This window comes from Phyllobates terribilis, unplaced genomic scaffold, assembly GCF_046119375.1.
Source record: "Phyllobates terribilis strain yellow unplaced genomic scaffold, ASM4611937v1 Scaffold_12__6_contigs__length_324123572, whole genome shotgun sequence".
Taxonomy (NCBI): Eukaryota; Metazoa; Chordata; class Amphibia; order Anura; family Dendrobatidae; genus Phyllobates; species Phyllobates terribilis.
In genome coordinates, this window is record NW_027362772.1 from 277,838,404 (window position 1) to 277,863,131 (window position 24,728).

The following is a 24,728-nucleotide window of genomic DNA, read 5'->3' on the forward strand; positions in this document are numbered from 1 at the left end:
CATCTTCCTCTTGATTACATTCCAGAGGTTTTCAATGGGGTTCAGGTCTGGAGATTGGGCTGGCCATGACAGGGTCTTGATGTGGTGCTCCTTCATCCACACATTGATTGACCTAGCTGTGTGGCATGGGGCATTGTCCTGCTGGAAAAAAACAGTCCTCAGAGTTGGGGAACATTGCCTGAGCAGAAGGAAGCAAGTGTTTTTCAAGGATAACCTTGTATGCGGCTTGATTCATACGTCCTTCGCAAACATTAACCTGCCCAATTCCAGCCTTGCTGAAGCATCCCCAGATCATCACCGATCCTCTACCAAATTTCACAGTGGGTTCAAGACACTGTGGCTTGTATGCCTCTCCAGGTTTCCATCTAACCATTAGACGACCAGGTGTTGGGCAAAGCTGAAAATTAGACTCATCAGAGAAGATTACTTTACTCCAGTCCTCTATGGTCCAATCCTTATGGTCTTTGGCAAACTTCAGCCTGGCTCTCCTTTGCTTCTCATTGATGAAAGGCTTTTTTCTAGCTTTACATGACTTGAGGCCTGCCTCTAGGAGCTTGTTAGCAACTGTTCTTGCCGTGCACTTCACCCCAGCTGCCATTTGCCATTCCTTTTGTAGGTAATTTGATGTCATCCTGCGGTTGCTGAGTGACATTCGAATAAGATGACGGTCATCCCGGTCAGTGGAGAGTCGCTTTCATCCTCTGCCGGTCTGTAGCTTTGTTGTTTCCAATGTCTGCTGCTTGACCTTGTTGTAATGGACTGCCATCTTCGAAATTTTAAGGATGGAGGCAACATGACGCTCACTGTATCCCTCTGCTAGTAAAGCCAGAATTGAGCCCTTCTTTTCCTCACTCAAGACTTTTCTTTTCTACTCCTTTGGCGTGGCTAAAAGTTTTTTTTTCATTCAAATTACTTTTGGGGTATTCCTAGCACTTGTTTTGCCATCCAGTTTGTCCTATTGGAAGAGGATTGTGAAGACCTCAGCAGTGTTTTTTTATACTTTCTGTCAGGCAAAATGTATTTTTGTCCTAGTTTGAAAAATGAGAGATGTCTTAAATCTCCACCCCCTGCTCATTTGGAAGAGGCTACATAGAACTCACTCTTGCTTTCCCCAAACAAGGAATTTTTATTACTGCCATAAAACCTCAGCCAGAGCAAGCATACTGGTGTAAACTGGAAATTCCCTCCAAAATCCTATTGTCTAACTGTACAAACTTTTAATGTTGATTTTAATAATGCCCATGACTGTCACAAACACAGGGACCACATTTTTGGAATGTTCACCTTTTTCCGATTATAATAGTATATCTTGCAGAATGGAGAAACCACCGGAAACCCGGGAAATGGGTTCTGAGCTTCTGAGCGTCATAGAGATATCATATTTGATATCCATCTTCATAAATATTGGTGACGGCAAACATGATGTCTCCATCTTGGATGTGGGACCCCCCCCATTCCAAGATATGAAATCTGAAGGATTTTTATGTCTTATGCAGCTGGGTGGGTTCACAAAACCGAGCCCCCGTGTGAGGCAAACAACATGGGTGTCGCTTAGTGTTTTGGCCCCTTACTAAAAACCAGAATGGCCATTTTACTTCATTCTTACCCCGGGACGTCAGACGCATGCTCTCCTCGCTGCGTGGAGGAATCACACCTTATTTCCGGGGGGGCCGTACCCCCACAGAATCTGAGACCATCACCTCGTGGCGCAGGTTTTGCTATTATTTACCCCTTTTATTTTAATAACTGTTTTATGCATATATGTAAATTGTCTCTCTTATAATATCTTGTATATCTTTTGTAAACACTGCCCACTTTCGGGAGTAAATCATTATTATTTACCAGCTTCGTTCTTCTTGTCATATGTCGAGCAAACACGTTCCTCACCCGCTAATTCACGTTACCTAATGGGTACCTGATCCACCTGCTAAGCGATCGGTGGTGGCAGTATACCAGTATTTATGTGATATTGTGGTTTGAGGGTGGCTGGACGGAGGTATATATACGTTCCTGGAAGGAACTGGTGGTATATATATGTACTGTCACATCACGTGCCACAATAGTCGACATAAATTAGAGCAGCTGCGCCCTGTTGCTTATCCTCGGTCAATACTGTGTTTGACCAGCAGGATAAGGGGGGCGCCAGAGGGCTGCAAGGTCTGACCAAGTGTGTTTTCGTGACAATTGGTGGCAAGCGGTGGGATTATAGGACATTAGTGATCTGGTTTGAGCAATCATTCCTCTCACTAAAAACTTGCACGGTTCTTACCTGGACCCTGCACAAAAGTTTTGAAGATCGAACTCAGTGTTTATTAGATCTGAGACAATACTGTATGTGTAGCAGTTACCCCTACCCTTCTTCGTTTTTTCTTTTCTATTTTTATTTTGGTGATCATGGTCATAGTTGGGGAGCTCTGGTACAGCCAGCAGAAAAAGGACACTCTTACTGGAATATGTATAACCAAAGGCATTGACCTCCTCGGCAAAAACAAAGAACAAATGGTTGCTACACTGGCGCAACTGGAGGCAGAGCAAGCCCTTCTCCAGACCTCAGCAGGGCCAGGGTCAGCCGAGATATGGACAGTACTACTGCTGCGGTCCCACCTGTAGACGCACGCCGTGTCAGCGACCAGGGCAGCGTGGACCCCTATCTGCAGATGGCTCTACTGCAACTTCCTGCAGAGAATCATGAAGGACGGCTGAAAGTCATTCAGCAGCACCAGGAGGCCGAGAGGGCCGAGAGAGCCGAGCGAGCCGAGCGAGAGGCCCAAGCCCAGAGGGCCCATGAACTGCAGATGGCCCAACTCGGGATCCCAGCATCCATCTCACGGAACGGTGAGACCAACAATGCGACCCTGTTTAAGCCCCATCCAGAGCATTTTCCTGTGATGGAAAAGGACGGCGACCTCGACACCTTTCTGAGGGGTTTTGAAAAGACTTGCAGACAATACCAGCTGCCTGAGGGCCAGTGGGCCCGATACTTAACTGCAGGGCTGCGAGGCAAAGCTCTGGATGTGTTTGTAGCTTTTCCTCCGAGCCTCGATGGGAACTATGATGCCATTAAGCAGGCCCTAATCCAGAGGTTCCAACTGACTCCTGAGGTGTACCGTAAAAAGTTCCGGAACCTCCAACGTGGACCGCACGACAGTTACAGCGATGTGGTGCATGGGCTCAGAACCAACTTTGAGCAGTGGATCCAAGGACTGTCAGTAACCACCTTTGAGCAGCTAAAGCAGGGGTCTCAAACACGCGGCCTGCGGGCCGCATGCAGCCCCTCCGGCTGCTTCTTGCGGCCAGCAGGCACAGACCCTGTAACTATCGCGGCTCTCTCCAGCAGCTGCCGACATCAGCGCTGTAATGCAGTGTATTGACGCGCAGATACCGGCTCTCTGCACAGCAATACCAGCGTCAGCCGCCGGCCTATCAGAGGCCAGCAGCTGACATTGGCATCCCAGCGCAGCAGAGTATGACGTCACTGATATGCGCAGATGTCAGCTGCTGGCCTCTGATAGGCCGGCGGGTGACGCTGGTATTGCTGTGCAGAGAGACGGTCTCTGCACGGCAATGCACTGAATTACAGCATTGATGTCAGCGGCTGCTGGAGAGAGCCGCGATCGTTATGGGGTCTGTGCCTGCGGGCCACAGGTGCAGAGAGGATGCAGAGGGAACGGAGAACAGGTGAGAATCTTTTTTTTTTTTCTCTGTGATGTGAAATACATCACAGGGGACCTGTGCGCAGTATGGGGGGACGGGGACCCTGAGCGCTGCATGGGGGGGCGGGGACCATGAGCGCTGTATGGGGGGACGGGGACCCTGAGCGCAGTATGGGGGGACAGGGACCCTGAGCGCTGTATGGGGGGGACGGGGACCCTGAGCGCTGTATGGGGGGGCGGGGACCATGAGCGCTGTATGGGGGGACGGGGACCATGAGCGCAGTATGGGGGGACGGGGACCCTGAGCGCAGTATGGGGGGGAAGGGGACCCTGAGCGCAGTATGGGGGGAGACGGGGACCCTGAGCGCAGTATGGGGGGATGGGGACCCTGAGCGCAGTATGGGGGGACGGGGACCCTGAGCGCAGTATGGGGGGACAGAGACCCTGAGCGCAGTATGGGTGGGCGACGGGGACCCTGAGCGCAGTATGGGGGGACGGGGACCATGAGCGCAGTATGGGGGGGGACCCTGAGCACAGTATGGGGGGGTGGTGACCCTGAGCGCAGTATGGGGGGGGACGGGGACCCTGAGCAGTGTATGGGGGGGGCGGGGACCCTGAGCATTGTATGGGGGGGGACGGCGACCCTGAGCGCTGAATGGGGGGGACGGGGACCCTGAGCGCAGTATGGGGGGGATGGGGACCCTGAGCGCAGTATGGGGGGGACAGGGACCCTGAGTGCAGTATGGGGGGGACGGGGACCCTGAGCGCAGTATGGGGGGGACGGGGACCCTGAGTGCAGTATGGGGGGACGGGGACCCTGAGCGCAGTATGGGGGGGATGGGGACCCTGAGTGCAGTATGGGGGGATGGGGACCCTGAGTGCAGTATGGGGGGACGGGGACCCTGAGCGCAGTATGGGGGGGGACGGGGACCCTGAGCGCAGTATGGGGGGCGACGGGGACCCTGAGCGCAGTATGGGGGGGACAGGGACCATGAGCGCAGTATGGGGGGGACCCTGAGCACAGTATGGGGGGGGACGGGGACCCTGAGTGCAGTATGGGGGGGGTGGCGGTGACCCTGAGCGCAGTATGGGGGGGGACGGGGACCCTGAGTGCAGTATGGGGGGGACGGGGACCCTGAGCGCAGTATGGGGGGGACGGGGACCCTGAGTGCAGTATGGAGGGGACGGGGACCCTGAGCGCAGTATGGGGGGGATGGGGACCCTGAGTGCAGTATGGGGGGATGGGGACCCTGAGTGCAGTATGGGGGGACGGGGACCCTGAGCGCAGTATGGGGGGACGGGGACCCTGAGCGCAGTATGGGGGGCGACGGGGACCCTGAGCGCAGTAAGGGGGGGACAGGGACCATGAGCGCAGTATGGGGGGGACCCTGAGCACAGTATGGGGGGGACGGGGACCCTGAGTGCAGTATGGGGGGGGGCGGTGACCCTGAGCACAGTATCGGGGGGATGGGGACCCTGAGCGCTGTATGGACCATGTCTGCAATATGGGGATCATGTCTGCAATATGGGGGACCTGGATGGGAGACCATGTCTGCAATATGGGGGACCTGGATGGGAGACCATGTCTGCAATATGGGGGACCTGGATGGGAGACCATTTCTGCAATATGGGGGACCTGGATGGGAGACCATGCCTGCAAGATGAGGACCAGTTCAAAAGGTGTATAGAAAATAAAATGGTATCACTAAAAATGTCACTTTGTCATGCAAATAATGCGGCCCCCCAAATTAAATGTTTTTCCGTGTGTGGCCCATATGCCCAGCTGAGTTTGAGACCCCTGAGCTAAGGGATCTGATGGTGAAAGACCTGTTTCTGCATCTGTGTCCGACTGAGGTACGGCAGTTCATGATGGATCGGGAGCCACCAGATGCCAATAAAGCAACGCAGATCGCAGACACCTACGAGGCCAACCGGAGACTGGAGGTGCGGAAGCCAGTCATCGCCAGCTGGAAAGGGGATAAGCCATCAACCACCATCCCTGCCCCTGCCAGCCGACCTTCCGGAGGCCTTTTTCCCGTTACCAATGCCCGGCCTGCATCTGATGCCAGCAGGTGTTATTTCTGCAAGCAGACTGGTCATCTCAGCGCAACTTGCCCAGAGAAGCAGAGGAAGAACCCCCCATCCAAGGCCCCAGGGCCTAATGCCTCAGTTCTTTTGGTGGGTGGGCCGGTTGGGAGGGCCTGTGAAAACTTGCAGTCTGTCATGGTGGGGGACATTGTCACTGTAGGCCTCAAGGACACTGGGGCCGAACGAACCCTCATCCGACTCGAACTGGTGTCCGCTGAAGAGCTTATTCCGGGAAAGACCCTGACTGTCACCGAGATTGGGAGCGTCCGATGCCCCTTGCCCATGGCCCAGGTTTTTATTGATTGGGGTGCGGGGAGTGGGGTGAAGGCAGTGGGAGTATCGGAAAATCTGCCTGCAAATGTTTTGTTGGCAACTGATTTGGGGAGGATATTTGCTTATTATGTCCCTGACACCCCTCCCCGATCTGATACGGTTGGTAAGGTTAATGCTGATAATGTGAATGTCAATGCTTTACCTGCTGATAATGATGATGATAATGATGATGTATTGGAAGGTACAGGAGAACTCAGCCATGTCACGCTGCGGGGTGATATTGCTGAGGATCCCCTAGCAGGAGCAAGTGTCAGTGCTAAGGGTAATGGGGAGAGGCACGGGGACCATGAAGCAGGTGATGCTGTGCAAGCGACCAGTGTCACAACAGATGGTGACCTGGCTGAAGGTAGCTGCCCCATACGTAGCACTGTGCCTGAGGTAATGGAGGAGGATGGGGAAGTAGTACTCATATCCGCGCAGGCTGATGGGACGGTGTTATTCCCCGGGGAGACGGCCTATATAGCCGCTGTTACCCGCAGTCAGAGTGCCCAGAACGCAAGTAACGCCCTGCCTTCTGGACCCTCCTCGGACAGAGGAATAACAGAGTCAGGTATGGACCCAGAGCCGGTCCCAGAGGGTCCCAGTGAGGACGTGGCCTTAACCTCACTTCTGGCTTCCTCCAGCCAGGAGTTTCAGGCAGCTCTGGACTCAGATGCTAGCCTAGAGACGTTAAGGAGCCTCACTGAGAAACCCACCTCCGAGTCGGGTAAGGAGAGGGTATTCTGGGACCAAGGGAGGTTGTACCGGGAGACAGTTCCCTGTACACCCCAACAGGAGTGGCTGAGGGAAAGACAGCTGGTCATCCCCTACCAATTCAGGGATGAGTTGCTGCGGATCGCCCATGAGATTCCACTCGCTGGACACTTGGGGGTCAGCAAAACCAAGGACCGGCTGTCTCACCACTTTTATTGGCCCAAAATGGGGACGGATGTGGTGAACTACTGTCGCTCCTGTACCACGTGTCAAAGAGTGGGAAAGTCAGGGCTGGCTCCCAAAGCCCCCCTGATCTCTTTGCCAGTGATAGAGGAGCCTTTCCAGAGCATTGCTGTGGACATTGTGGGACCACTGGCCATACCCAGCAGCTCTGGAAAATGTTTCATCCTTACCGTGGTAGACTATGCTACCCAGTATCCGGAGGCAGTAGCCCTGTCCTCAATTAGGGCGGATAAGGTGGCAGACGCCCTCTTGGCCATCTTTTCGCGAGTAGGCTTTCCCAGGGAGATGCTTACCGACCAGGGGACCCAGTTCATGTCTCGCTTAATGGAGGCCCTATGTAAGAAAATGCAGGTACAGCATCTGTTATCGAGGGCGTATCATCCCCAAACCAATGGTTTGTGTGAGCGATTCAACGGTACCCTCAAACAGATGTTAAAAATGCTGGTTGAGACCCAGGGACGCGACTGGGAGCTTTACCTCCCACACCTGTTATTTGCTTACAGAGAGGTTCCACAGGCCTCGACGGGGTTCTCCCCCTTTGAGCTACTGTGAGGCAAGGGGAATTCTGGGAGGAAGAGCCGAGCTCCCAGGAGTGTCCATCGTGGAGTATGTCATGCGCTTCCGTGACAAGATACAGACCTTGACGCAGTTGGTGCATGACAACATGGCGCAAGCCAAGGCTGACCAGAAGCATTGGTACGACCAGAACGCCCGAGAGCGGACCTATCAGGTGGGTCAGAAGGTGTGGGTGCTAGTCCCCGTACCAAAGGACAAGCTTCAGGCGGCCTGGGAAGGCCCGTACGTCATTCACCAACAGCTCAACCCGGTCACCTACGTGATCACTCTTGACCACGCGCGGGGTAGGCGGAAGGCTTTTCACGTTAATATGATGAAGGCTCATCAAGAACGTGGACCCTGCGTCCTACTGGTCTGCAGCCTGCCCGAGGATGGGGAGGACGACCCCCTCTTGGACATGCTGGCCCAAGCGAAGGCCAGCGGGTCCCTAGAGGATGTAGAGATAAGCATCTTGCTATCTGAAGACCAGAGGTCTCAGATGCGAGCAGTGCTGAAACCCTTCCAAGCAGTGTTCACCAACCTGCCTGGCAGGACTGAAGTGGCGGTCCATGAAGTGGACACCGGGAATCATGCCCCACTCCGGCGGACAGCCTATCGAATCTCCGACGAGGTGCAGCATGTCATGCGCCAGGAGGTCGAGGAGATGCTGAAGTTGGGGGTGATTAAGCGGTCCAAGAGCGCGTGGGCCTCACCTGTAGTCCTGGTGCCAAAGAAGGACCGGACCACCCGGTTCTGTGGGGACTACAGGGGGCTCAACGCTATCACAGCCTCTGACGCACAACCAATGCCACGCATTGAGGAGCTGCTGGAGCGGTTAGCCAGCGCGAGCTATCACTCCATTATGGATCTGAGTCGGGAATATTGGCAGATTCCCTTGAGCCCCGGGGCCCAGGAAAAGTCCGCCTTTATCACCCCCTTCGGATTGTATGAATCCACGGTCATGTCTTTTGGCATTAAAAATTCCCCTGCCACTTTCCAGCGAATGGTCAACAATCTGCTCCAGGGACTGAAGAGGTATGCAGTAGCGTACCTGGATGACAGTGCCGTCTTCAGTCCCACCTGAGAGGATCACCTCGAGCATCTGCAGCAGGTGTTCGGGCGCATTCACCAGGCGGGCTTGACCATCAAGCCAGAAAAGTGCCAGATGGGCATGAACGAGGTCCACTACCTGGGGCACCGGGTAGGTGGGGGTACTCTGAAGCCAGAGCCTGGGAAGGTGGACGCTATCGTGTCCTGGCCCACCCCCAAGACCAAGAAGCAGGTGCAGTCCTTCTTGGGCACCGCAGGGTACTATAGACGCTTTGTACAAGACTATAGTAGCCTTGCGAAGCCCTTGACAGACCTCACCAGGAGGAGCCTACCCCATTCAGTCAAATGGACAGAGGAATGCGAGGTGGCCTTTCGTGCTTTGAAGACTGCCCTGAGCAGCTCTCCTGTACTAAAGGCGGTCGACGGCACACAGCCACTCTTCGTACAGACCGACGCCAGTGAGTTTGGCCTCGGTGCTGTCCTCAGCCAGGTCGACTCGGGGAACCAAGAACACCCCGCGTTGTACCTAAGCCGGAAACTGCTGACGAGGGAAGTGGCCTATTCCACCATAGAGAAGGAGTGCCTGGCCATTGTATGGGCCCTGCACCGCTTACAGCCTTACTTGTACGGGCACCCCTTCACTGTCGTGACTGACCACAACCCCCTGAGTTGGCTGCACACCATGTCCGGTGCCAACGGAAGGTTGTTACGCTGGAGCCTCACCCTCCAGCAGTACGACTTTACCGTTCAACACCGCAAAGGCAGCGAGCATGGCAATGCCGATGGGTTGTCCTGGCGAGGGGAGCCTCCAGAGATACGCCTAGAGGAGTACCAGAAGGTCTTACCTCCATAGCGCAGTCTAAAAAGGGGGAGGTGTCAGGCAAAATGTATTTTTGTCCTAGTTTTAAAAATGAGAGATGTCTTAAATCTCCACCCCCTGCTCATTTGGAAGAGGCATTATAGAACTCACTCTTGCTTTCCCCAAACAAGGAATTTTTATTACTGCCATAAAACCTCAGCCAGAACAACCATACTGGTGTAAACTGGAAATTCCCTCCAAAATCCTATTGTCTAACTGTACAAACTATTAATGTCGATTTAAATAATGCCCATGACTGTCACAAACACAGGGACCACATTTTTGGAATGTTCACCTTTTTCCGATTATAATAGTATATCTTGCATAATGGAGAAACCACCGTAAACCCGGGAAATGGGTTCTGATCTTCTGAGCGTCATAGAGATATCATATTTGATATCCATCTTCATGAATATTGGTGACGGCAAACATGATGTCTCCATCTTGGATGTGAGACCGCCCCCCATACCAAGATATGAAATCTGAAGGATTTTTATGTCTTATGCAGCTGGGTGGGTTCACAAAACCGAGCCCCCGTGTGAGGTAAACAACATGGGTGTCTCTTAGTGTTTTGGCCCCTTACTAAAAACCAGAACGGCCATTTTACTTCATTCTTACCCCGGGACGTCAGACGCATGCACTCCTCGCTGTGTGGAGGAATCACACCTTATTTCCGGGGAGCCGTACCCCCACAGAATCTGAGACCATCACCTCGTGGCGCAGGTTTTGCTATTATTTACCCCTTTTATTTTAATAACTGTTTTATGCATATATGTAAATTGTCTCTCTTATAATATCTTGTATATCTTTTGTAAACACTGCCCACTTTCGGGAGTAAATTATTATTATTTACCAGCTTCGTTCTTCTTGTCCTATGTCGAGCAAGCACGTTCCTCACCCACTAATTCACGTTACCTAACGGGTACCCGATCCACCTGTTAAGCGATCGGTGGTGGCAGTATACCAGTATTTATGTGATATTGTGGTTTGAGGGTGGCTGGACGGAGGTATATATACGTTCCTGGAAGGAACTGGTGGTATATATACATCCTGTCACATCACGTGCCACAATAGTCGACATAAATTAGAGCATCTGCGCCCTGTTGCTTATCCTCGGTCAATACCGTGTTTGACCAGCAGGATAAGGGGGGCGCCAGAGGGCTGCAAGGTCTGACCAAGTGTGTTTTCGTGACACTTTCCCTCGTTACATATGAGTTGGTTCAGGTGATCACCTAATCAGAAGCACATTAAGTAGAATGAGGTGTACTTTGGTTGGAATTCAACTGACACCGGAATGGAATGGCTGTTAGACATGTAGAGATGGTGATTTTTAGAAAACTGTGCAGTGGTCTCTTAATTTTTGCCAGAACTGTATAATTAATTGAAAGAACAGGTTTGGAGAACTGTGGAGGAGATAACTATTAGATTAGATCCATTCTTGTGATGTACAATCTTTGCAGCTCTGTCAAGTAACTGGGGGGAATAACCTCTTCTGGATAGTCTGACTCTGGATTTCTCAATTTCATTTTTCAAAATATGAACTTTGCTGCAATTGCATTTGATTCTATTGAATTCCTCAACCGGAATGGAACTAATGGTATGTGATGGGTGGCTGCTTTTGGCGTGTAGAATTATGTTACCTGTGATTGGTCTAACAAAAGTTGAAGTGGAAATAGTTTCCCCTGGAGTACCTGACAACAATAGATCCAGGAATGGTATCTCGTTATATTGCGAACTGAGCGTGAACCTCAAATTAAAATCAATTTTGTTGATATAATCCATAAACAGTGGTATGGCAGATACACCCCCCCCCCAAATGAAAAGGAGGTCGTCTATGTATCTGCCATACCACTGGACACAGGGTTTAATAAAGAATACAAATACTCTGACTCTTAGAAGGACATAACGAGATTTGCAAGGAAGGGAGAATATTTAGCGCCCATCGGGATTCCCTTACATTGTAGGTAATAAGACTGATCAAAAAAAATTGTGAAAAAATTGCTAGTCATGAGAAAATATGTAACTTGAAGGATATAATTATACAAGTCAGATGAAAAAGTACTGTGTCGGGTCATGTGAAATTCTAAAGCTCTGATAGCAATATGGTGAGGTATGGATGTATATGTGGCACCCCAGGGGTCTGGTTGCCACAGTAATAGAAATATTATGTCTGAGAGCAAGTGGGAGGTTTCTCTGGTCAGGAGCCCTAAGCATGCAACACTGCCCGCCCAGACCTGGGAGGGGAGGAATCTGCCCTTATAAACTTGGTCTGGGGCGGGATTAGGAGAGTCAGAGCTTGGAGAGGGAAAGATACAGCAGGAGCTCTGTAGGAGCAGGAGTGAGAGCCAGACGCTGGAAGCTAGATAGCTCGCCTTGGCTGAAGACACTAAACCCGGACACGGAATCCGAGGCTGTGGGGACATCCAGGTCCAGCAGCAGAATCCAACCGGCAGGGGATTCCAGGTCCTCTGGCCTTAGAAGCCCGGAGGCATGGTCACAAGCAAGGGACCAGCACCGCCGTCGTGGAGCGGAGGCTAACAGAAGGCCCCAAGTCACCGGCCATACGGGTGAGCACCACACGGTATACTCAGGGACGTGGGCTACTTCTACCCGCATAGAGCAAGGTAGCCAGGAAAGAGTGCAGATAGACGGGGAGGCCTACAACTCCACCTGGCCAGGGGGAGATCCTGCTTGCTCACAGACTGACCAGGCCTCTACTGCTAACCGGTACTCCCGGGAGGGTCTGCTTTATACCATCAGTAAAGACCCTGAACTGCACCACACGTCTCTGTGTTTCATCGCCGCACCGGCACCATTGGTACTGTGACGCTCACACCATCACTCCCATCATCCACACTAGCTGCCCTGAGGCAATACTTCTCCCATGGGGAGTTATCCCATACTCGGCTGCGCAAACATCATCAGCCTCAGCCGTCTGCAGCGCAGCGGCGGTCCCCACTGACCGCAATCCACGGGTGGCGTAGTTGGACATTTGTTATTACACTAAGACTGCCACTGGTTTGACCACCCTGAGCCACGGACCGGGTCGCCGCCACACTGAGACTACCACCCCCAGCATCCCACCAGAGGCCCGGTTCCGGGTTCCCCACGCGGCCCAGGGGGCGAGTCATATATAAGGAGGTTACATCGCAGGTAAGCCACGAGAAATGTGAATTCCATATTTTGTTTGAGAAATGTCTGAGAATGTCGCATGAATCTCTTAGAAACCCCAGAGCACATTGTGCCAAAGGTTGTAATATGGCATCGAGCCACTCACTAAGATGTTCTGTAGTGACAAGAAATATCTGGGGCTGACGGAGCCATTGGGCGTAGGGATAGTTCAGGAGGAACGGATGGTAGGGCTGTGTTGTGCTAAGGAAATAAGGAAGAAGAAGTGTTGTGCCCTATCCCACATGTTACAATCTGATAAACTTGAACTGTGCAGTAAACTTCTGTTTGTTGAAATGAACTTGGTGTCCCTGGAGTTGTGGTCTACAAGTGATTGTGATTCACCCCACAACTGACAGCACACCGGGACTGGGACATGGTTTTCCTGTAAAGTGCCAGGAGGCTAGGGAGCAACAGCTCGGCCATGGCTACTGCAGGCGGTCACTTTACAGCCAAGCAGCTGCATGCAGCCAAACATCACCAAGTACAATGCCGAGCGTCGGATGGAGTGGTGTAAAGCAGCCACCACTGGACTCTGGAGGAGACGTGTTCTGTGCAGTGATGGATCGCACTTCTCTATCTGCATCTGATGGAGGAGTCTGGGTTTGGGGATTCCTGGAGGACGTTACCCCCTGACTGCATTGTGCCGCTGTACAGATGGTGGAGGAGGATAATGCTATGGGCTGTTATCAGGGGGCGGCCTCGGCCTCTTAGTTCCAATGAAGGGAAATCTTAATCTTCAGCACAAGACATTGTGGACCATTGTAGCTTCTGCCTTGTGGGAACAGTTTGGGATTCGCCCTTTTCTGTTCCCCATGACTGTGACCAGTACACAAGCTCCATACAGACATGGAGGGGAGAACATGAGCGGCCGAGCAGAGCCCGGACCTCAGCCCTATCCTATAATGGAGATTGTGAGCCTGGCCTCCCCGCAACATCAGGGTCTGACCCCACAAATGTTCAGGATGAAGGGGCAAAAATTCCCACAGACTCCACCACAATCTTGTACAAATCCTTCCCAGAAGAGCGGGAGCTAATATATCTGCAGAAGGGGAACCAACTCATTATTAATAACTACAGATTTAGATAGGAATGTAATAAAAGCTGTAGGTATAATATGGAGGTGTCCTAATACATTGTACCAAAGTTAGAAGTAGGTACATACAGGCATGTGTTTGGACTCCATTATAGTTGGGATATCTCTACATGTCAGCAGAAAATACAGGGGGAAACAAGCTTTTCTTTTGACACTTTACCATTGTGCATTACTTACCCGTTGTTTTCAAGGTCACATACAAATCGTATGTAAGGAGACCAATCAAAAGCATCATTTTCACTATTCAGCCATTTCTTAGTTTCATCTAGGTTCCCTTGGAAATAATCAGTCAAATAGATCTTTTCAAAGATTTCACATGCAGAAATGGTGTAACATATACAGGGACCGGCACCGATCTCGATGAGGCTTTGTCCTTTAACAAGACCTGATGAAAAAATAAAGATTTAATTTATGAAAGAAAAATGTTTGAAAGCGCACCTTGCGCAGATCATACTAAAAACGACACAGATCTCAATATCAAAAGGTTCTCATCTGAATGTGTTGTGCAGAGAGGAATTCAGAGGAAAAAATGGTGGTTTAATTCAACGCTGCCACGGAGAAGAGGTAAAAAAAATGCTTGAATGCTGTGACGACACAGATTTTAGGGTATATGCACACGATGCGGATTTGAAGCAGATTTTTCCTGAGCGTTTTTGCCTCTCCCTGACAGAAAAAAATGCATGCGGATTTACATGCGTTTTTGACTCGTTTTTACATGCGTTTTTTGAAGCATTTTTTTAAGCGTTTTTTTTACATCAATGAATGCTTTTTTGAGCTAAATAAAGTTATTTGGTGGGACATTGCTTAAACACTTGGATTACCATAGAACTGGGGTGAGTATATTGGTTCATTTAAATTATTAAAGAATGTGTTTGCTGTAATTCAAATAAAGTGTTTACACTGTGTCTGTGTGTTTATTTAACTCTTTACTTTACTTTAATTAAGTTTGGTCATGAAAAAGTCTGATTGACACCTTGACACAACCAAACAAAAGAGCTGGGTGTCAGCTAGTCCCATTCACCCAATCTTCATTAGCACTTCTATTCATGTAATTCATATGACTACTGTGAGCTGTTAATTTTAGCCTGGGAAGGTGCCATTAAGCAAACATTTTCCCTGGCCATAATTAACATTTCACAGCTGGTTCATTAGCCACTACGTCCCCTGATCAGCACTCAGCAGTGCTTTGGACACAACGTATTTATGTTGCATCCAAAACGCGGTGTTCTAATGCTGCACTTTTGTTGTCAGTACATGTGAATCCACCGCATGTAATGACACTTCAATTGGTCAAAATCTGCAGCAGAGACTAGCTTGTCCGCTACAGAAATTGACATGTCCACTATGCATGCATCAGAGGCTGCGAATCACCCATGGACACTGACATGCAGCGCTCTTTTCAGGATTGCAGCATGTCAAATTCTCTTGTGCAGTCGCTAGTCTGCGCAACAGAAATTTGACCACTAGAAAGTATTGAATGCGGTAAATACGCATGGTTCAGTGAACACATCTGGATTTACCTGTGTTCAATAGAATGCAACATTTTGGACGCAGAAAAAAATTGCGTCCAAAGCGCTGCGTTGTCCGAATGATGGGCACAGAGCCCAAAATTAAAAAAAAAATGGCGTAGGCTCCCGCGTCATTTTTATAACCAGCAGAGGGAAATCCGGTCACTGAGGGCTGATATTAGTAGCCGCGGAAGGGGCGATTAGCCAAAAATGTTCCCTGGATTTTAATATCAGCCCACAGCTGTTTGTTTAGCCTTTACAGGCAAGATTACAGGGGGACCCCAGAAAAAATTGACTTGGGGCCCCCCTATAAAATCTAACCAGCAAAGGCTAAACTAGACAGCTACGGGCTGATATTAATAGCCAGGGAAGGGGCCATGGATAAAAGCCCTCTCTGCAGCTATTAATATCACCCCTCAGCAGTTCCAGAAATGGTGCATCCATAAGATGCGCCAAATCTGGCACTTAGCCTCGCTCTTCCCACTGCCCTGTAGAGGTGGCAGTGTGGTAATGGGGTTGGGGTTCACATCAGCCTTGTATTGGCGGCTGACTTGAAGCCCAGGTTAGTAATGGAGGGCGTCTATAAGACACCCCCATAACTAACCATGTAGTAAAATAGTCGCCGCCTTTTCAATAAAAGACACGGCCAGAATAAAGTATTTTAATGAAATAAAACATACGTTTCTACAACTTTTTTTATTACACGCCTATGCGAAGCCCTAGATCTTTAAAAAATTAAAAAACTAACAAGCATATCCCTCACCTGTCCGCCATCAACGACACAGTCCACGTACCGCTAAGTGTCCAACGGCGATCTGGGTCACTTCTACAGCAGTGACATCAGCCATCACTGTTGTCACTGCTGTAGAAGACAGCAATGTACACTGACAGGGATGTAAAATCACCCCCTGTCAGTGTACATTGCTGCAAGAGGTCACTGGGTTTGATCAGCTGAAGATCAGCTGATCAGCCCCAGTGAGCTAACCACCATGGGAATATTCTTGTGAATCACGTCACGTGACCATCAGCTGATAGCTGCCGACACTTATCAGCTGATGGTCACGTGACCATCAGCTGATTCGTAATGTCACTGCAGGTCCTGGCAGCTCAGTGTACTGCTGGCCACCGGAGAGACAACATCACCGCCGTGGACACCGGGGGCTGACAGGACAGGTGAGTATAAAGGTTTATTTTTTCATTTTTTACTTTTTTATTCTTTTTTTTACTACCTCGGGCACGTGGGCTGGGAAGAGCAGACTGCTGCTCCTCCCAGCCACACTACTCTTGCTGTTATCAGTCAGAGCAGTGGTCAGATGAGAGGAGTAGCAGCCTCCTCTCCCGACCCGGGTACAATCTGAAGTGTGATTCTGCGGCGATTTTGATATTGATTTTCATTGAAATGCAGCAATTCCTCAGGTATAGATATTCTACCTGCGGGTTTGCTGTCATTCAATGCAAGTCAATGGGCACGAATTTGCTGCGTAATCGCGTTAGAAATGGTAATACTGCAGATTTTACCGCAATGGTAATCCGGAGCGGAAATTTCCGCATCATGTGCACAGCACATGCGGATTACCATTGCTATACATGACAGACCTATTAGCATGCAGTTTTAATGCATTTCCGCGGTAGAAAAAACGCCGCAGAAACGCATGAAAACTGCATCGAGTGCACATACCCTTGATCTTAATTATCCAGACGTCTAAATTAAGTAGGCCAGGAGAAATACACTATTATTTTTATGTTCACTTTTGAATTTATGTGTTTAATTTTTCGGGTGGGACAAGAAACATGGACTTTTGTTATAAGTCTGAATGTTAACTTCTCTTGTAGGTTGAGTTGATATTTGTTAATTGATGAATAGCTGTTATTTACATCTTATATCAGCTCCTACAGTTTATTGTACAGGGTCTTTGAACAATGAATGTTTGCTAAATATGTTGATTAACCATTGTGTGGGCCCTGTGGCTTGTTGACTCGCAGAGCGAAGGAGTATAAGCTATGCAGATCGATTAAATGCTCAAACAATGGAGAGTTAAACTCATCTCACCACCCCCCTGACCTGTTGAAAATGTCTTGAAGGACAGTTGTGAACTATATAAGGGGGTTATGCCTCTGTATCAGTAGTCTTTTACAAAACCTCAGACAGGAACACTCTAAGTGACAACTCTACAGTACAGCATGGCTCCATCCAGAGGGATACAAATCTGCTGCATTAACTATCATACAACCCATGGATATATTCGGGAGAAAACTAGGTTGGGAGCCATCGGTCACCTGGTTCCATGGAGATGTTTGGGGTAGCCAGGTTGGGACCCACCGGTCACATGGAACCCATGGATATGCTCAGAGAAAGCCAGGTTGGAACCAACCAGTCATATAGTTCCATAGATATGTTTGGAGAAAGCCAGGTTGGGACCCACCGGTCACCTAGTTCCATGGATATGTCCGGAGAAGCCAGAATGGGACCCTCGGGTCTCCTGGTCACGTACCTTAATGGACTGTCAGCTTCCTAAGCTTGCCGCTACCTCCTCTCTGTGGGCATCCACCCAAAGCGGGGTTCCACTAGTTGAGGTAGTTGGCCCTGGAAGTCCCAAAGTCACAGCTGCGCTATTCCAGGCGGGCCAGCAAAAGGGTGAGACTGTGCAATTTCGCACTATCTTGGGTATTTGCCACACTGTTTTACCCTTACCCTGTATTGTCTGAGTATTATTATGCCCACAGAAGACCCCGGGTCTACACAAATACTATTTAAAAAAAACTTTTATTTGTATGCTACGCGTTTCGGAGCTGGTCTAGCTGCTTCATCAGGCAGATATACATATACAATGATTGCAAATAGTCTTATCTACTCATAAAAGAGGATGTTTTTTATAGGTGTATAAGACTATGTGCAATCATTGTAGATATATATCTGCCTGATGAAGGAGCTAGACCAGCTCCAAAACACGTAACATTCAAATTAAAGTTTTTTTAAATAGCACACAAGCGGGTCTTTTCCCTCTTCTCCGTGGCAGCGCTGAATTAAACCACCATTTTTTCCCGTCCTCCAAAAGATCTAATTTAAGGAGTTGCAAATTGAATCACTATAAATGATCCAGCAAACATTTCATAGATAATGGAGTATCTATCAAGAGGAAATGCCATGTTTCAAAAAGATCAAAGCCCCCTATCCTCCTGGAACCCCCATCTTTCTTGAGAATTGGGTCCCAGAAGTCATGAACGGAGAATAAGCTGTGAAATCTGAAAGTTATAGAGGTGCATTGTAAGAAACTGTAGAACATTTCGTATAAAAAAATATAAATTTCTTTCTAACCTTTGTGTCCTGCTCAAAGACTGAGCTGAATACAGATAATGTATAAAAACTCTTTGATAATTACTAATTGGTCTTATCAGAATCCTTTCCCTATTCATCTCATCTAGAGTTGTCCTGTGATCACTGTTAAAGGGTTAATCCTACACAAGACCCTAACCCCTTTATAGCCTCCATTGCCTTTATCCTTCCAGTGGGGGAGCAGAGGATGAGAGAAAAAATCACATGTAGGTATATTAGATATAGTAAAGATTTATTGCTTAACCTGAGCCCCAACTACTGTAATTCTAATAAATCTTCTCTGTTGGAAATGTTTATAGCCAAATACTTATAGTAAAAGGAGTAATAATAAGGGTTTATAGTCTGACTGTCCATCAGCTGATGAAGCCTACAGTCGCAGAATACATGGTACAGTAATACACATAGTAGTGATATAATGTACACTTAGAAAACATAATAGTAAAATAATGCACCCTTAGTACTCATAGTAGTAATGTAATGTGCACTTATTACACATAGCAATAATGCAATAAACACTTAGTATACATAGTAGTAATGTAATGTACACATAGTACTGTACATAGTAGTAATGTAATGTACACTTAGTATATATAGTAGTAATGTAATGTATACATAGTACTGTACATAGTAGTAATGTAATGTACACTTAGTATATATAGTAGTAATGTAATGTACACATAGTATTGTATAAAGTAGTAATGTAATGTACACTTAGTATATATAGTAGTAATGTAATGTACACATAGTACTGTACATAGTAGTAATGTAATGTACACTTAGTATATATAGTAGTAATGTAATGTATACATAGTACTGTACATAGTAGTAATGTAATGTATACATAGTACTGTACATAGTAATGTAATGTACACATAGTACTGTACATAGTAGTAATGTAATGTACACTTAGTATATATAGTAGTAATGTAATGTATATGTAGCACCCCGAGGACTCGGCTGCTACAGGGGTATTGCACCTCGAACCAGAGGTGTGGTATTCCACTCCCGGGTAAGGATGGAGTGTGGAACAGAGCTCAGTTAGCTGCATGCACCACATACACCCCATTTCCGGGGGACAGAACAACGGTACTCCCACCAGATAGTTGTGCAGGTACGACAGCGTCTGTCCTTGGCTGGAGTGGGGGGGGGGAAGGAACATCCCAGTGGTGTAGGAGCAGACAGGGGAGGGACTCTGGGCATAGGAAAGAGCCCATTGGTTGCATTGTCACCAGGGCTCGGGTGTCAGAGGGAGTATAAAAGGTGGGCACCATCTAGGATCAGGGTCTGTTCAGAGAGAGAGTTCAGCCGGAGAGGGCTGACAGGGAGCTGTGGCTCCGGCTGGGCCCAGCTCCAGGGCCAGGCCTGAAGCAGAGAGAAGGAGGCAGAAAGGCCCAGAGACGCAAGGAGAGAGGGAACCCTGAGATCCCACAGGAGAATGAAAAGGGTGAAGGGTTGGCAGAGAAGGGTACCGGATCACAAACTGGTAGAGGCTAATCATCCTCAGCCAGGAACCGGAGGTCGTGGTCAAGCTTTGGCACGACCCTCACCACATCCACCAGGAAGGCATACCACGCATAGGGCCAGGGAAGCCAGGAAAGGTTTCACCACCAAGAGGCCCGAGGGAGCTGGACATAGGTGGGTCCCTGGTGAGAACGGCCAGTAGGAAGGAAGAGAGGGGAGCTCTGGACCACGCTCTGGAACTACCTGGGAGTTGGCCGAGTCCCTGACCTGGTGGATGCAGCACGGCTCGGGTGGTCCTACTGTGCACAAGGATCTGATAAAGAACTGTGAGTAAAGCTTGTGAAACTGCACTTCCCGCCTCTGTGTTCCTGTCGTCACACCTGCACCCTCGGCACTGGGACACCCGCACCATCACTCCCCTCATCCAACTCACAAAAGCTGCCCTGAGGCCATACCCCTCCCGTTGGGGGTTATACCATCCACGCTGCACAATCCTACCACCGGCCTCAGCGGTCTGCCCTGCAGCGGCAGCTCCATAGCTGCATTCAACGGGTGGCGTAGTCGAACATTCTAACATCTACTGCTAAATACTGCCACTCAGTTTGACTCCCTGGGCACGGACCGGGTCACCGCCACGAGACTACTACCCCTATCGGATCCAGCTCCGGGTAAGCCCCCGTGCGCGCGATGCCGCACGACACAGCAGGCCCAGGGGCGCGTCAACTTTGGCGTAGTCGGCAGGATCACGTGCCCGCAATCACCGGGTACTGCGTGCCTGAAGAAAAATTCACATTTACCGTAAAAAGGAGTCTCCCGCCAATTCCAGAGGGTCCCCACCATCGGACGCCATCTCGGATCGTTTCCCGCCGTTTGCCCGCCATCTGCAGCCTTTTCCCGCCATCCACGGAGTTTCCCGCCATAGGGAGAAGATTCCCGCCATCTGAGACGATTTCCCGCCCTGGCAGAGCGGACGCCATTATGGGCGTGCCAGAGGGTGGCAAGAGACGACCTCCCATCGTGGGCCTGGTCCCAGAAGAGCGCCAAAAGCAAAGACCGCCCCCACCAGCAGAGACTGCAATGATAGAAATGTCCATCAGCGTGGGGGGACTGCCCCTGGAACTCACAATCACCAAGTTGCCCCGGGACCACCCTGGGTATGGGCGGATCAAGAACAAAAGAGAGAGGATGGGTGCGGCCTGGAGGAGTCTGGAGAGATCGCACCCGGAGATGGAGGGAGAGTCAGGCAGCACCGACCGCGTGGTCAGGAGCCTGTTGCAGGCTGCCATCCCAGAAGGCCTGGTGGAGATCCTGGCACAGCTCCCCAGAGAAAGGGAGCATGCACAGACCGCGCTGGAGGCCTTGGCCCGGAGGATGGCCCGGGTGCAGCAAGAAACACTGGCCGAGTGGAGCAGGGAGATGGCCCAACAGGCTGGAACCCGCCAGCAGAGGACGCCACCCGCAACGAGGAGCATGCCTGCCCCTGAAGATGGTGCAGGAGGGACGAAGGCCGGAGACGACGCCGTGGAGGGAGCCACAGAGATGGAAGCAGGTAAAGGGGACGTCACCACCCCGTGCCCCGTGGCTGTAAGCCTGTCCCAGCTCCCCGTCGCAGAGCCTGAAGTTCTACTCACCGTGCCCGTTGCTGCACCGCCACTGCTCCCAGCTAGGCCTCAAGCGGCAGGAGCCGCAGCCATGCCCCCTTCCGCGCCACGCTCCTTGACTCTGAGTGCGGCGAAGCAGGAGATACCACCGGCCTGGTCGCAGGGCCGAGTACCCCCGGGCGCTGCCGTCTCTAAAGTGCCCTTCACCTTCAGAGTGCCACCGGCCTGGTCACAAGGCCTGGTGAATCCGGGCGCCGATGCCCCCACCGCGCCCTCGACCTCCACAGTGCTGCCCCTGGGTGAAGATCTGTTTGCGCAGCATACCTGCCCGGATGGGCAGCCCTTTGTGTGGCCCCCGGAGTACATTAACCCCCGACTCCGGAGGGAACGGCCCCTGTGTGAGCCCCTGATCCCGGCTCCGGCGCCCGCCAAAATCGTTCCGCTCCCGTTGGAGGAGGCTCAGTTCGCATGGGACCCCACCGGTGAAAATCTCATGGGGTTCACCCAGGAGACCCGGGCGGCCGCAGCCCAGCGTGCGGAGTGCTGCCGACAACAACTGGAGGTCTTCAACAGAGAACGGCGAGAGAGGCGGGTCCGCGAGGAGCGGCTGCAGGTTCAAAGCGCGGAGCAGAAACGCCGGACCCGACGAAACCCCCGTGCGGCCCACGGTCCCCGCGCCACCGGGACCGTAGTAAAGTTTCAACTGGAGCACGGTTGGGGCTTTATCCGGGATCACAGAACCCCCGGCGACGTCTTTGTCACCCGCAGGGATGTCGAGAGCCATCTGCCGGAGGGACACCGCGGATGTGACCTTTACCCGGGTGACGAGGTCACCTTCACCCGGCATCAGTGTGCCAAAGGACCGTACGCCCTTCACGTGCACCGGTTGACGGAGGAAGAGCTGCGGTATGAGGGAGATCAAGAGGACCCGGATGGGTTTGAAGCCTACCCTCAGGAAGGAGCAGGAGGGCATCGTCACCAATAAGAGGTGAACAGGACTGTACAAAGTTACCCGTCGGGGTATGAGAACTGTTGTAAATTAAGAGTATGGTCCCCGTTGGGACTAGTGAACTGTTACCTGTGTGTCCCTATCCCTAACCAGGCTGAGGACTGTGAGCAGCCACTTCCTTATCCCCACTGGCCGAGGACTGAGAGCGGCCACACCCTGTAAATAGTTGCGCTTCTTAAGGCGCCCCCTTCTGGTTTTATAAGGAACTGTTTTACTACTAGTGACTGTTGCACTTTACCTGGTCTCAAGTTGCACCGTGGCCAGAAGATCAAGAATGTGTTGGTCAAGAATGTTTTATATGAAAAGTTTTATATTGAAAGTTACATATGCTGCTAACAGAGTTTATAGTATTTTATAAGTGTGAAGAAAGTTTAATAATGTTTCCGTAATGTTTATACCTGTAATGTTAAAAGAAGAACAGAGTACCTCCCATAAAGGGATGAGTTCATAGTTAATATGTCTTATATGTTAGTGTGTACTTTAAAAAATTTTTGTATGTTTTATAATGTTATGCTCTTTTCCAGCCCGAGGACGTGCTGTGATTTACCAGGGGGGAATGTAGCACCCCGAGGACTCGTCTGCTACAGGGGTATTGCACCTCGAACCAGAGGTGTGGTATTCCACTCCCGGGTAAGGATGGAGTGTGGAACAGAGCTCAGTTAGCTGCATGCACCACATACACCCCATTTCCGGGGGACAGAACAACGGTACTCCCACCAGATAGTTGTGCAGGTACGACAGCGTCTGTCCCTGGCTGGAGTGGGGGGGGGGGGAGGAACATCCCAGTGGTGTAGGAGCAGACAGGGGAGGGACTCTGGGCATAGGAAGGAGCCCATTGGTTGCATTGTCACCAGGGCTCGGGTGTCAGAGGGAGTATAAAAGGTGGGCACCATCTAGGATCAGGGTCTGTTCAGAGAGAGAGTTCAGCCGGAGAGGGCTGACAGGGAGCTGTGGCTCCGGCTGGGCCCAGCTCCAGGGCCAGGCCTGAAGCAGAGAGAAGGAGGCAGAAAGGCCCAGAGACGCAAGGAGAGAGGGAACCCTGAGATCCCACAGGAGAACGAAAAGGGTGAAGGGTTGGCAGAGAAGGGTACCGGATCCCAAACTGGTAGAGGCTAATCATCCTCAGCCAGGAACCGGAGGTTGTGGTCAAGCTTTGGCACGACCCTCACCACATCCACCAGGAAGGCATACCACGCATAGGGCCAGGGAAGCCAGGAAAGGTTTCACCACCAAGAGGCCCGAGGGAGCTGGACATAGGTGGGACCCTGGTGAGAACGGCCAGTAGGAAGGAAGAGAGGGGAGCTCTGGACCACGCTCTGGAACTACCTGGGAGTTGGCCGAGTCCCTGACCTGGTGGATGCAGCACGGCTCGGGTGGTCCTACTGTGCACAAGGATCTGATAAAGAACTGTGAGTAAAGCTTGTGAAACTGCACTTCCCGCCTCTGTGTTCCTGTCGTCACACCTGCACCCTCGGCACTGGGACACCCGCACCATCACTCCCCTCATCCAACTCACAAAAGCTGCCCTGAGGCCATACCCCTCCCGTTGGGGGTTATACCATCCACGCTGCACAATCCTACCACCGGCCTCAGCGGTCTGCCCTGCAGCGGCAGCTCCATAGCTGCATTCAACGGGTGGCGTAGTCGAACATTCTAACATCTACTGCTAAATACTGCCACTCAGTTTGACTCCCTGGGCACGGACCGGGTCACCGCCACGAGACTACTACCCCTATCGGATCCGGCTCCGGGTAAGCCCCCGTGCGCGCGATGCCGCACGACACAGCAGGCCCAGGGGCGCGCCATATACATAGTACTGTACATAGTAGTAATGTAATGTATACATAGTACTGTACATAGTAATGTAATGTATACATAGTACTGTACATAGTAGTAATGTAATGTACACTTAGTATATATAGTAGTAATGTAATGTATACATAGTACTGTACATAGTAGTAATGTAATGTATACATAGTACTGTATATAGTAATGTAATGTACACATAGTACTGTACATAGTAGTAATGTAATGTACACTTAGTATATATAGTAGTAATGTAATGTATACATAGTAC

General features: G+C 50.6%; 1 protein-coding gene across 1 annotated transcript in view; it reads right to left on the reverse strand.

The window, feature by feature from the left end:
* The window catches only part of LOC141171603 (nicotinamide N-methyltransferase-like), a 44,120-nt gene that overhangs the window by 16,857 nt on the left and 2,535 nt on the right, over window positions 1–24,728 (reverse strand). Inside the window, exon 3 of the mRNA XM_073655275.1 lies at window positions 13,916–14,123. Within this exon, the coding sequence (XP_073511376.1) occupies window positions 13,916–14,123 (208 nt within the window). The remainder of the gene's footprint in view (window positions 1–13,915; window positions 14,124–24,728) is intronic.